At 56.7% G+C, this 12457-nt stretch overlaps 1 protein-coding gene across 1 annotated transcript; it reads right to left on the bottom strand.

The window, feature by feature from the left end:
* Nucleotides 1–5806: 5806 nt before the first annotated feature.
* On the bottom strand, nt 5807–7945 carry FNDC10 (fibronectin type III domain containing 10). Its single transcript, XM_026006931.2, has one exon. The coding sequence runs from the start codon at nt 7832–7834 to the stop codon at nt 7142–7144; it is 693 nt and encodes a 230-aa protein (XP_025862716.2). The 5' UTR covers nt 7835–7945; the 3' UTR covers nt 5807–7141.
* Between the last annotated feature and the right edge of the window lie 4512 nt (nt 7946–12457).

A 12457-nucleotide genomic window follows, 5' to 3' on the forward strand; every position in this document is an offset into this window, starting at 1 on the left:
ATTAATAGTTCCCTGCTCTTCTGACAGCCAGTCAGGCACCCAAGGAAGATATCTGTATTCCTTGTGTGTGCAAGGATTGCTTCAAACCAAAAAGATGCATACAACACGTAGTAGAAAACAAAAGGTCTCCTGTCACTAGAATTAAGGATTTCTTTTTAACAGAACCTGGAGAGAGGCACCAAACAGATTTTTCCCTCAGAGCCTTCAGAAGGAGCCAACACGGCTGAACTTTTTTTTTTATTTTATTTTTTTAAATTTTTATTTATTTATGATAGTCACAGAGAGAGAGAGAGAGGCAGAGACAGGCAGAGGGAGAAGCAGGCTCCATGCACCGGGAGCCCGACGTGGGACTCGATCCCGGGTCTCCAGGATCGCACCCTGGGCCAAAGGCAGGTGCCAAACTGCTGCGCCACCCAGGGATCCCCCACAGCTGACCTTTTTATTTCAGACGTCTAGCCTCCAAAACTGTTGGAATGTCTGCTGTTTTAAGCCATCCAGTTTATGGTGATTTGTTATAATAACCCTGGAAAACTAACCCAGCACAGATTTAAAAAAAAGTTTCATAATATCAGCCCTATTGGACAGTGCTGATCTAGAATATTTGTGGAACTCTTGAAAATCCAAAGGAAAAATTCATAGCAATGGAAAAATGCACAAAGAATAGGAATAAACACTTCATTCAAGGGGAAATTCAAATGTCTCATAAGGATAGTAGGTGGGGCGCTTGGACAGCTCAGTCAGTTAAGCATCCTACTCTTGGTTTCCGCTCAGCTTATGATCTTGAGGTCATGGAACTGAGCCCCATGTCAGGCTCTGCGCTCAGCAAGAAGTTGGCTTAGGATTCTATCTCCTGCCCCTCCCTGCCTGCTCTCCCACTCTCTCAAAATCTTAAAAAAAAAAAAAAAATTGTAAGTAACTTGCGGCCTCAGGTCACTGCTACACAGCTAGCAGACGGCAAAAGAAAGCTGATACACAGTAATTGTGAGAAATTAGGGAAATAAAACCTCAAGCGCACTGCTGATAGGAGCGTTAAGTGCTTTTTTAGTCATTTAGAATAAATTGATAGGGGGGCAGCCCAGTGACTCAGCGGTTTACTGCCGCCTTCAGCCCAGCGTGTGATCCTAGAGAGCAGGGATCGAGTCCCACGTTGGGCTCCCTGCATCGAACCTGCTTCTCTTTCTGCCTGTATCTCTGCCTCTCTCTCTCTCTCTCTGTGTCTCTCATGAATGAATAAATAAAATCTTTAAGGGGCAGCCCCGGTGGCGCAGTGGTTTAGTGCCGCCTGCAGCCCAGGGTGTGATCCTGGGGACTCAGGATCGAGTCCCACGTCGGGCTCCTTGCATGGAGCCTGCTTCTCCCTCTGCCTGTGTCTCTGCTTCTGTGTGTGTGTGTCTCTCTCATGAATAAATAAATAAAATCTTAAAAAAATATATTTGTGCATTCTGCAACATGGATAAATCCCAGATATTGTGTTGAGTAAAGATAATAAAGATCCGCAGCACAACTTTGAGGTAAGTTAAAAAAACAAAAACCAAACAGGACACATCAGAGTGGTTACTAATAGGGAAAAAGGGAACGAGCATGAAAGAACCCAAACTGAGCAGGATGGAGACACCAGGGCAAAGGAAAAGCAAGTTCAGGGATCCCTGGGTGGCACAGCGGTTTGGCGCCTGCCTTTGGCCCAGGGCGCGATCCTGGAGACCCGGGATCGAATCCCACGTCGGGCTCCCGGTGCATGGAGCCTGCTTCTCCCTCTGCCTGTGTCTCTGCCTCTCTCTCTCTCTCTCTCACTGTGACTATCATAAATAAATAAAAATTCAAAAAAAAAAATATTTAAAAAAAAAAAAAAAAAAAAAAGAAAAGCAAGTTCAGATAAAAGTGGACAAGGGGAGAAGAAAGGCAGATCCCAGACACGATGAGGCTACATATTTAATGATGTTGGAAAGATGTTAGGGTTCAAAGCCAATGGCCAAGAAGGAATTCTTGAGATGTCTTTGGTGCAAAAAAAAAGTGGTATTTTGTGTTTGGTTTTTTTTAAAAAGATCTTGTTTATTTGACAGAGAGAGCACAAGCATGAGGAGGGGCAGAGGGAGAGGGAGAAGCAGACTCCCCATTGAGCGGGGAGCCCGACGTGGGGTGCAATCCGAGGACCCCAAGATCATGAACTTAGCCGAAGGCAGATGCTTCACCGACTAGGCCCCCCACGTGCCCCAGCAAAAAGGTGGTTTTTTTTTAAATTATTTATTCATGAGACAGAGAGAGGAGAGGCAGAGACATAAGCAGAAGGAGAAGCAGGCTCCGTGCAGGGAGCCTGATGCGGGACTCGATCCAGGGACTCCAGGATCATGCCCTCAGCTGAAGGCAGGCGCCCAACCGCTGAGCCATCCAGGCATCCCAAAAGATGGTTTTTTTGTTTTTTTTTTTTTAATTTTTATTTATTTATGATAGTCACACACACAGAGAGAGAGAGAGGCAGAGACACAGGCAGAGGGAGAAGCAGGCTCCATGCACCAGGAGCCCGATGTGGGATTCGATCCTGGGTCTCCAGGATCGCGCCCTGGGCCAAAGGCAGGCGCCAAACCGCTGCACCACCCAGGGATCCCTCAAAAGATGGTTTTATTAAAGCACTGGGACAGGACTGGAGGGCAGGAATAGCTGCATCTGGGTCCTGAGGAGGGGCCAGCTCATTATAGACTTTCAAGTTGGGAGGGGGTTAGGGAGAATGTGAGTCTCTAAGGAATTTGGAAGCAAGGTTTCTAGGACCTTGAGGGGGCTGGTTGTTGTTGGGAGGTCATTTATTACTGTCTAATAAAACCTGAGTCATGAGACCCTTCAGATGGATATTGGTGGGTCATGTGCTTGGGGGATGATGGTCAACATATGTCTGAGGGTGGGGTAGAGATAAAGGAAGTTTCCAAAGGAATTTTTATATGCTAGCATGGACTCACAGGGTCCTGGAGGTCGGGATAAGACTGCTTTTTGCCGTCAGCAAGGTATTAACATGCAGACAGCCAAGTCCCAATAAGGTCCTTCCGTTACAAGGACTTGTCAATGGGCTGTAGGCAGTTAGGAAATGTAAATTTTCTTCTGCCTTTGTATCCCACATTTAACAGAGTAGCAAAGTCAGGGAAACTATCTCGGCCCCCCCACTCCTCACCTAGGAGCCTAGGGAAATGCATCTCTGTTATACGTGACCAAGAGAACAGAGTAGCAGCTGAACCCCACGCAGATTTACAGTAAGAAAAGCATAGTAATGTCCCTGCAGATAAAAGAGGCATAGCAGAAAGCCGTACCCAGAAAACAGATAAAGATCTTAACCGCATATATTATCAAAGCTAAACAAGACATGACAGCAGTTAGGGAAGAAATGGACGTGGCAGAGATGTGGTGGGGCTAGGAGGTGAGTGTCACCCCACCTCTCCAGACCCAGGCTGAAGTGGCCAAACCACCGGTCCCCCAGGCCAGCGTTTTCGGCAGCTCCTGAACGTCCCTGAAAGCCAGACGCGCAGCCCTGACCCCCAGCCCTGAGGTAACGGGGAAACGCCAGCTCCACAACCTGCTCGTTGTGAAACTTTGCCTCTCTGCCTTTCGCTGTCTTCCCCACCTGCTCTCTAGCTTTGCAGCCTCTGAGGCTCACGGCAGGAGCCTGGGCCCACCCTCTGGGAGCAGGGGAGCAGGCAGTTGCCTTGGACGGTGGGGAGGGGCCCTGGGCAGGAAGGTCAGCATCCTGCAATCACTGCTAAGCCCCAGAGCCAGCTATGGAGGGTCCTGGGCCTGTGTTCACAGGATGATGGTGGGTCTTTCCTGTTGGCTGGGCAAGGACTATAGGCTGTGAATCAGCTTTGGGGAGTGAGCAAGGAATCAGGGGTTTGTACACAGAAGCCATCATAATGGGAATTTCAAGGAGGGCCACCAATCTAGATTTTGCATAGGGTTAGGCTGAAGATGTAGCCCTGGGGTCTCAGCCCCAGGTACTTATGCTCCAGTAACTGGTGGCATAAGTATTCATCTCTACCTGCCTGATCTCATGTAAGCTTTAAAAGAAACCTGTGAGTTAGGTTCCAGGACCGTTTGTATTTTGCAAAGAAAGAAATAGAGGCTTCCAAAGGCTACATGGCTCTTCAAAGGCAGAGCCAGGCTGACAGGCCAGGAAAACCTTCAGTGTAGCAGGACCAGAGCAGTTGCTTCTATTCCACCTCAAAAAATTAATAACCTGGGATCCCTGGGTGGCACAGCGGTTTGGCGCCTGCCTTTGGCCCAGGGCGCGATCCTGGAGACCCGGGATCGAATCCCACATCGGGCTCCCGGTGCATGGAGCCTGCTTCTCCCTCTGCTTGTGTCTCTCTCTCTTTCTATCATAAATAAATAAAAATTTAAAAAAAATTAATAACCTGAAGTGTTTTCGGGCACCAGTGAGAAAGGAAAAGTCTTGACCCACAAATGAGGTATCTGGACCTCACCTGCGGAGTCCAGGGCAGCCGTGAAGATGTTACAGGACAGTGACAGGTCTATCCACTGGCCAGTTAGAGCCAGAGTGGCTACAAGGAGAGCAGAGACAATGACGAGAGAAGTAGGGAGAGAAGGGGGCAGGGGAGGGAGGCTCCTCTAGAAGCTGGTAGGGATGGAGAAGGTATGGGTCAGTCTTCTGGGTGGACGGGCTGGGCTAGGATCCTGGTGTTCCTGTCACCCCTGGGAGAATGATGGGCACATGAGGAACACACAGTTTGTGAGGATGACAGGGAACTCAAAAGAAGTGCTCAGCCTGAGACCAGCTCTGGGGGGTCTCCCAAACCCAGGATGCCCTACTGGACGGTGCTGGGGCACAGCTGCTCAGCTCTGCCTTGGCAAACCTAAAGCTGGGCTCAAGTGCTTCCAGAAGCCCCTGGAATGAAACTCTATGGAGCAGAAGGCTGCAAACCAGCCTTGTGGAGCAGCTAATGGGACGGGCTTCTGGGTCCAGCTGGTATGAGCACAACCCCACAAAGAAGCCCCAAACTAGGTGGAGGGCCAGGGGAGGACAAGAAAGGGATGAGAGCAGGCCTCACAGAACCTCACAATGGCTCCAGTCCTGGAACCCAACTGCACTCAGGAGCTGAGGATGGATGACAGGGCTCCTCACACCAGGGCTGCCAAGGACTCCCACTTCTACCCTGTGTAAGATGCCCAAGTGAACAACAGGTCAAGAGGGGTTGCAGCCAGCAAAGCCCCCTGCACCACCACCACCACCCCCACCCCCACCCCGCCCCCACCAGAATGAAGACTGCTAGAAGCAGAACCCCTCCCACTCCTGCCAGGGGCTGTCTAGACATGTAGCTTTACCCTGCCCTCTCTGAAGGGATGAGTCACTCCTCAGATCCTGGCCCGCCCCCAGCTGTGTTTGATCCTCAGGGTCACAGCCAGCTCCAGGATCTCAAGGACAACCAAGGACAGCTAAGGAGGAGGAGGGCTTTTGGGAAGGTGGGTGGTGATCTAGTACACATCCCCCAAGCCCCCTCCGCCCACCATCCCACTCCCCAGGAAGGCCCAGGCTGGCGAGGGGACCCTCCTAGAGCTGCCTAATTGCTGCATGTCACAAAACTGGGTCACCAGTGAGACTGGGCTATTTCTAACTGCAGCAAATGCTGTCCAAACGCCCCCCACCTCAACACAGCAGGCCCAGGAAAAGATGCTCTTCCAAGGTTTGAGGGCAAACAGAAAACCCGTCCCCTGCCTGAAACAGGGTGCTTTGGAACTGGGAAAGGGACCCACTTCCCCCCCACCCCCCACTTCTCCCTTCCCTCTCCCCAGTAAGCACACAAGACAGTGGTTTTGGTCTAAAATGATGGACATTTAGACATTGACGCCAGGCTTACGCCTGACCAGCGCCATGCCAGGGGCAGGCCGAGCAAAGACAGAGAGGTAGGGAGTGGGCACTGTGGGGACACCAGCCAGGACCTGGGGTCACTGGAGGCTGCTGGGGTGAGGGTGGAGAGGGGTTAGCCACAGTGACTCCAGAAGTACAAGGTCCAGGATGGTCAGTCAGGGACTTGCAGAGAGCCGAGGTGTGCCTTACCCCTCTTGGTGATGCCAGGTGCCCAACTCAGGGAGCAACCTTGGCCAGGGTGCTCGGGTCTTCCCAGAAAGGGACAGTCCAGTGGGTAGCAGCATCACCAGCCATATCCTGGGCTCTTGGCTACCAACGCGAGTAAGAGGTGGAGTGGTGCTGTCCATCATGCTGTGGTTGAGGCCTGGGATAAACACCACAGTGGCAAGTTGTGCCGGGAAAGGCTGGCATCAATTCTGCTCTCCAGATGCAACACTGTCCTCTGAGACAAGCCGTCTTCCCAGCCACTTGCCCCCACTCACCAAAAGCCCTCATCAGAAGCAGCACCCACAAAAGAAAATGAGACGCAGCCCTAAAGAGCTGCCAGCTTCCCAGAAGGTCAGAGGACATTCAGCCCTGGACATGGCAAGTGCAGGCTGGGTTCACCTGCTGCGCTACATCATGGTTCCCAGCCTGTCACCCAGGTAGGGGAACACCACCGCACACTCCTTACCCACACTTGGGGCTCCTGCAAAGCTTGAAAGGAGGTTTCCCAAGGGGCTCTGGCCAGGACCAGGGCCATAGAACCCCTTGGTCAGCACAGGACGGGTGGTTGGCTCCCGCAGTGGGCCCAAGACACTAAGGCACGACGCTAATCTAAGCCCACTGGGGTGAGGTGGGGAGAGGACAGGCTCCAAGGGGCCTCCTCCAGTTGGCAAAGCACACAGTGACCAAGCAATGATGACAGCCTGTTTTTTCCAACTTGGCACAGGCTGGAGGTGCAGGGTGATGACCTGGGGTTCCAATGGCTCTTGCTAGAAGGGGCTGTTATGTCCCGGTGGCCCCTATAAAGGCCTCTGGAAAGCAGGGAGAGCCCTAGAGGAGGCTGGCACCCCTGCGCAGGCCCAAGGGTGAGTCCCGAGCTGGAGTCTGGGAGGCAGCTGCCGGGCTCCAACGGTCGTGCAATGACTCCGAGGCCCAGGCGTGGGGCCAGGGGCCCTACCAGTCTCCAGCAGGCCCTGCGTGGAGATCCTAAGGAGGGAGCAGGAGCGAGGAGTGGGGAGCGGGCGCCAGTCTCGGGCCGGCAGAGCCCCGGGGGGGGGGCGACCGCCCAGTGCTTCAGGGCTGCCTGCGCAGGCCGGGGCGCCCGAAAGCTGGGTGCATGAGGTTCTCGGTGATGTAGGCCACGAGCAGGCAGATGACCACCAGCATGACGCAGATGGAGCCGCCCACCGCCGTCATGGCCACTACGATCTCCCGCATGCCGGCCGGCTCGGCTGCGAACTCCACGCACTCGGCGGGCGCGGCGGGCTCCGGGGGGGCGGCGGCGGCGGCGGGCTCGGCGCGCAGCGGCAGCGGCTGCAGGCACAGGCGGTAGCGCACGCCGTCGTGCACGTCGGGCAGCAGGTAGTCGCGGCAGGAGGCGCCGAGCAGCACGCGCTCGCACGGGAAGCGCGTGTAGGCGCCGCGCCACGAGCAGTTGAGCGCGAAGGCGCGCACGCGGTGCGCCTCGGCCGGCGCCAGGCGCCACTGCAGCAGCACGCTACGGTTGCGCAGGACGCTGGCGCGCAGGGAGCGGCCGGCCGAGGCGTGCGCCGCGCAGCCGGGCGCCTGGCAGCGGAAGCCGCGCGCGGGGCTGCGGAAGCACAGGCGTCCGCCGCCCGCCTCGGGGCCCTCGGGCAGCACCTTGTAGGGGCACCAGGGCGCGTCGGCCGCCGGCTCCCAACCCGGAGGCGTCGGGGCGGCGGCGGCGGTGGCGCGGGGCGGCGGCGCGCAGGCGGCCAGCAGCAGCAGCAGCGGCGGGGCGCGCATCCTGCGGCTGGGCGGCGCGGCGGGGCGCGGGCTCGCGGGCTCACGGGCGCGGCGGAGGGTCACGCGGGCCGCGCCGCCGCCGCTCCCCGCGCTCCCCGGCGCGCCGCGCCCTCCGCCGCCGCCGCCCGCTCCGACCCGCCCCCGCGCCCCGTGCGCGCTCGGACCCGGCGTGGCGGCGGGGGCGGGGCCGCCCCACGCCCCGCCCCCCTTAACCCTCGCGGGCCCGCGGCCCACGGAGGGCGGATGGCGAAGGGGAGGGGGCGACCGGGGCAAGACCCCTGGAGTGTGGGGGTGTGGGGTGCTGGGGGCCCCTGCGACCCACACTGGCCTGTCCCGTCTTCTGTCCCCAAGTGAACGGGTTCCTGTCCCTCCGCGCCCCCGCCAGGCCTCTGCTGAGGCTTTCGGGGGACCGGTCGTGGCCCCCGAGGGCAGCCCCTAGCGACCAAGGGGAGCGCGCAGGACTCGGGTCGGTGTGCCGCAGGCCGCCCCTCCCAGAGGCGCGGTGGGGACCCAGAGTAAGGGTCGGTTGGCCCTGCCGGGGAAGGGAGAAGGCGGCAGGGGCGCAGGAGAGAGGAGGCTTCGTTTGCTGAAAACTCTGCGCTTCTTGCCGGAGACCAGGCTGAGCTCTAACCAGCCCTCCGCGCGTCTCTTCCACCCACAGACGCGGCCCGGGGCGAGCCCTCACGGTGCTCTGGGTCCCACAGGTTCAGCCGGTGCACCACCCGGGAAGGAGGAACGTCCCCCGTCTCCTACTGTGGTCTCCAGGAGCTGCCGGAGGCCTCAGTCCCTCAGGACCATCCCTCCTAGAGCCCCTCCAGGGCCAGGGGTCTGCCTAACCTGTCTGCACTTGAAGCAGAAATGCCTCAGGGGCAGGGGGCCCGTCTCTGGCTGAGGGGCCCCTCCGTGTCCTGGCAGGGAGATGAGGAGTGGTCCCTGGCCTCTGTGCGGTGGACCTTGGGTTCCCTTGTAGCAGTTCCCAGGTACGGTTTTCACCTGGGATTGGGGGGCGGCGGGGGTCCTGTGAGAGCTGCAGTGCTCATGGAGGCCTCCTCTCCACATCCCCACCCCCAGCCTTACTAATTCCTGGTCATCCCCAAAAATTCTGGGTCAGCACCAGATTTCAAAGATTCTAGCAAAGCTGGAGGCTGAGGGTCAGAACCCTGTACCCAGGCCAGGCCCAGCATGCCTCATTACCAGCCTCGGGGACCCTGACCTCAACACCAGGCCCCATCAGCTACTTGGGACCCTGAACGGGATCTCTCCAAGTCTCTATACCTAGTGGGGGAAGGGTTGGGGGTAAAGATTTGGGGAGGGTCACTCCCTGGCCCTGCCCCTGGCTTCTACCCTCCCATCAGGTCCAGAGATCCCTGGGCTTGGACTCCTGTCCCAGCTTGATGGGGGAACTCAGGAGCTTCCGTAGGGAAGCAGAAAGTGATGATGATCTAGCAACCCCCATGTCCCTATCCCAGCTCCCTGGGCCTTGGCTTGCAGTGGAAGGAACTGCAGCCACTCTGTCCCAGGTGACAGTGTGGGGGGAGAGAGAAGGCCCCATACTGTCCAGTGGCCCAGATCACTACTCTGGCATCTCTGGACCTGAAGGGAGGGTAGAAGCCCAATGGAGGGGGAAGAGCCAGGCGGGAAACAGGAGGGCTGTTAAGGGTTTTGAAAGTTGGCAGGTAGAGAGATCCACTTAAAGCCAGCCTTATGCCCTCTTGGGGAATCTGGTGCCCATACTCTGAGCCTGTCCTGAGGCTGGGGGCTCTCCAGAACGGAGCTTTTCCCGGTCAGGGCAACTCCTGGATGGTAGAAGGGCTAACCATGGGGCTGTGGGCTCTGCTGTTCCCCACCCTCCCTGTGGGCATTTGTTCGGTCCAGGGCATCTTGCCTACTGGGGGCAAAGAGCACGGTGGGGGAAGCACGGTGCCCAGGTGCCCCTGTGCACTTTCTGTTAAGCTGTAGCAGGATTAGGGAGGGCAGATGGGAGAAAGCCTTTCTTCCCATGTGAGGGTTTTGGGCTGATGAAGCAAAGGAACTGTGCTCAGAGACTGTGAGGGACTCCCCCACCCTTTACCTGCACAGCTACCCCTGCCAATGGCCAGTAGGGACATGTTCTCTAGTCCTACCAGAGTCTCAGGGTGTGGCTCTGTGAGGGCCTGGAACCTGCACTGCCACTAGCCACAGCCTCAAGGGAGTGTGGGAAGATTGGGGCCCTTTCCTCTGGCGCCACAGGGACAGTCCATCTCTGATCCTGGACCCAAGTCCTGAGAGCCTCCAGCAAGAGCCCTTCAGCAGCCCCTGCCCAGAAATACAGGTGCTGGTGGGGTTTGGAGGGTCATCTGAGCCTGTTGTAATCTCTGCTCTGTTAAGGGGAGGGGAGGAGGAGGCTTAAGGTCAGCACCTGCCTTCCCCAGGAAGCTGAACGTGGCTCTGGTGGCCTCCGTACCCCCAGAAGGGTGTGTGGGCACAACTGCAAAGATGAGGGCCCAAGGCACACCAAACAACATGGACCGCCTCCTGTGTGCAGAAGACATGTGGCGTGTTCCCCAAGTTCGCACACACACGCCAGAAGCTTTCCCTTCATTGGCCTCTCTCAGGACCCCAGAGGCGAGGGGGAGGTGGGCTGGAAGATGTGTCACCCCACCTCTGACCAGAGCCACCTTTCTAGGCTGTCCTACTGGCAACCAGAGGAAGGAGCCAGGACTCTGCAGGTGTGGTGGCTGGGTGCTGGGTGCCACCAGGCTGACATGAGAGGGAAGAGACAAGGCCCAACTGGGCAGCTGAAGCTGAGCCCCAGGGAGCTCCCACAGCATCGTGGCCAGGGTGGTGCCCACCCGCCCCACAACCATTCTGACTTCCAGTAGTAGTGACCCCCCCATTTCTCTCTGGGAACCTCCATCCTTCGTCCTCATCTGTGGAGGTCTGGGTGGGACTCACCCACCCTTGCCCAGGGACGCAGGCCTTGGCCAGTCAGACCATTTGGTCCCCTTAGGCCTCGAGGCCTTTGCTGAAGCTCGCAGGGAACGGGGATTGCTCCACTGGAATCCACTAGCTGGGGTGGACTGCCAGCTGTTGTCTAAAGGTGTTGTGTGGGAAGAGCTGGTCTGAGAATGAAACCAACCCCAGGGAGATTAAAGAAACCCCGCCAGGGTGTTTGCTCCAAATGTCTGGATTCAGCCTTGCCTAAAGCAAGGATCTCCCAAACTTCAGTCACTGGAGCCAGGAAATCTCCTTTTGTATAAACATTGAAACACTGGTTTTCCAATGTTGAGACTCAGAGTCCCACTGGTTGCAGGACCACCACCCTCACCAACGTCACCTCCCACTCCTCCACCATGACCCCTTTTCTTTCTTGGAACTCCAGGTCACTGTCTCTGCGTGACAGGCCCTCCCTGCAGAACTGAGCATCTTCCACCAGCCCCACCTCCCACACCCTGGCTGGGCTCAGTGGGAGGGGGGAGCTCCTTGTCCCTCCCCACAACCTCCCCAGCTCGTGTGCGCACACACTCTCTCTCTCACTCTTACTCTTTCTCAAATAAAACCTTTTTAAAAGCACATTTAGGGATCCCTGGGTGGCGCAGCGGTTTGGCGCCTGCCTTTGGCCCAGGGCGCAATCCTGGAGACCCGGGATCGAATCCCACATCAGGCTCCCGGTGCATGGAGCCTGCTTCTCCCTCTGCCTGTGTCTCTGCCTCTCTCTCTCTCTCTCTCTCTGTGACTATCATAAATAAATAAAAAATTAAAAAAAGCACATTTACACTTCATTACAGACGTTTTTTGTAAGATACTTCATATCATGAGTATAAATAGAAGGTGCCAGAAAAATAAATACCAGACAGTCTTCTTGTCCTGTTTGGAGGTATCACACTGACCTTAAAAGGGGTGTCCCCCCCAAAAAAGGGGTGTCCCAGGGGCACCTCAGTGGCGCAGTTGGTTAAGCATCTGACTCTTGGTTTTGGTTCAGGTGGTGGAATCGAGCCCCACCTCGGCCTCACCACTCAGCAAGGAGTCTGCCTGGGACTCTTTCTTCCTCTCCCTCTGCCCCTCCCCAGGCTCGCTCATTCTCCCTCCCTCTCTCAAATAATTCTTTTTTTTCCTAAGATTTTATTTATTTATTAATGATAGACATAGAGAGAGAGGTAGAGACACAGGCAAAGGGAGAAGCAGGCTCCATGCCAGGAGCCGGACGCGGGACTTGATCCCGGGACTCCAGGATCGCGCCCCAGGCCAGAGGCAGGCACTAAACCACTGAACCACCCAGAGATTCCCTTAAATAAATAAGTCTTGATAAAGGAGAAAGGGTGGGATCCCTGGCTGGCGCAGGGGTTTAGCGCCTGCCTTTGGCCCAGGGCGCGATCCTGGAGACCCGGGATCGAATCCCACGTCGGGCTCCCAGTGCATGGAGCCTGCTTCTCCCTCTGCCTATGTCTCTGCCTCTCTCCCTCCCTCTCTCCCTCCCTCTCTCTGTGACTATCATAAATAAATAAATAAATAAATTTAAATTAAAAAAAAAAAGGAGGGGATCCCTGGGTGGCGCAGCGGTTTAGCGCCTGCCTTTGGCCCGGGGCGCGATCCTGGAGACCCGGGATCGAATCCCACGTCGGGCTCCCGGTGCATGGAGCCTGC

This window comes from Vulpes vulpes, chromosome 12, assembly GCF_048418805.1.
Source record: "Vulpes vulpes isolate BD-2025 chromosome 12, VulVul3, whole genome shotgun sequence".
NCBI lineage: Eukaryota > Metazoa > Chordata > Mammalia > Carnivora > Canidae > Vulpes > Vulpes vulpes.

Excerpts from the sequence above, each read along its gene's own strand:
- FNDC10 (XM_026006931.2), bottom strand. The coding sequence starts at position 7,834 with ATGCGCGCCCCGCCGCTGCTGCTGCTGCTGGCCGCCTGCGCGCCGCCG.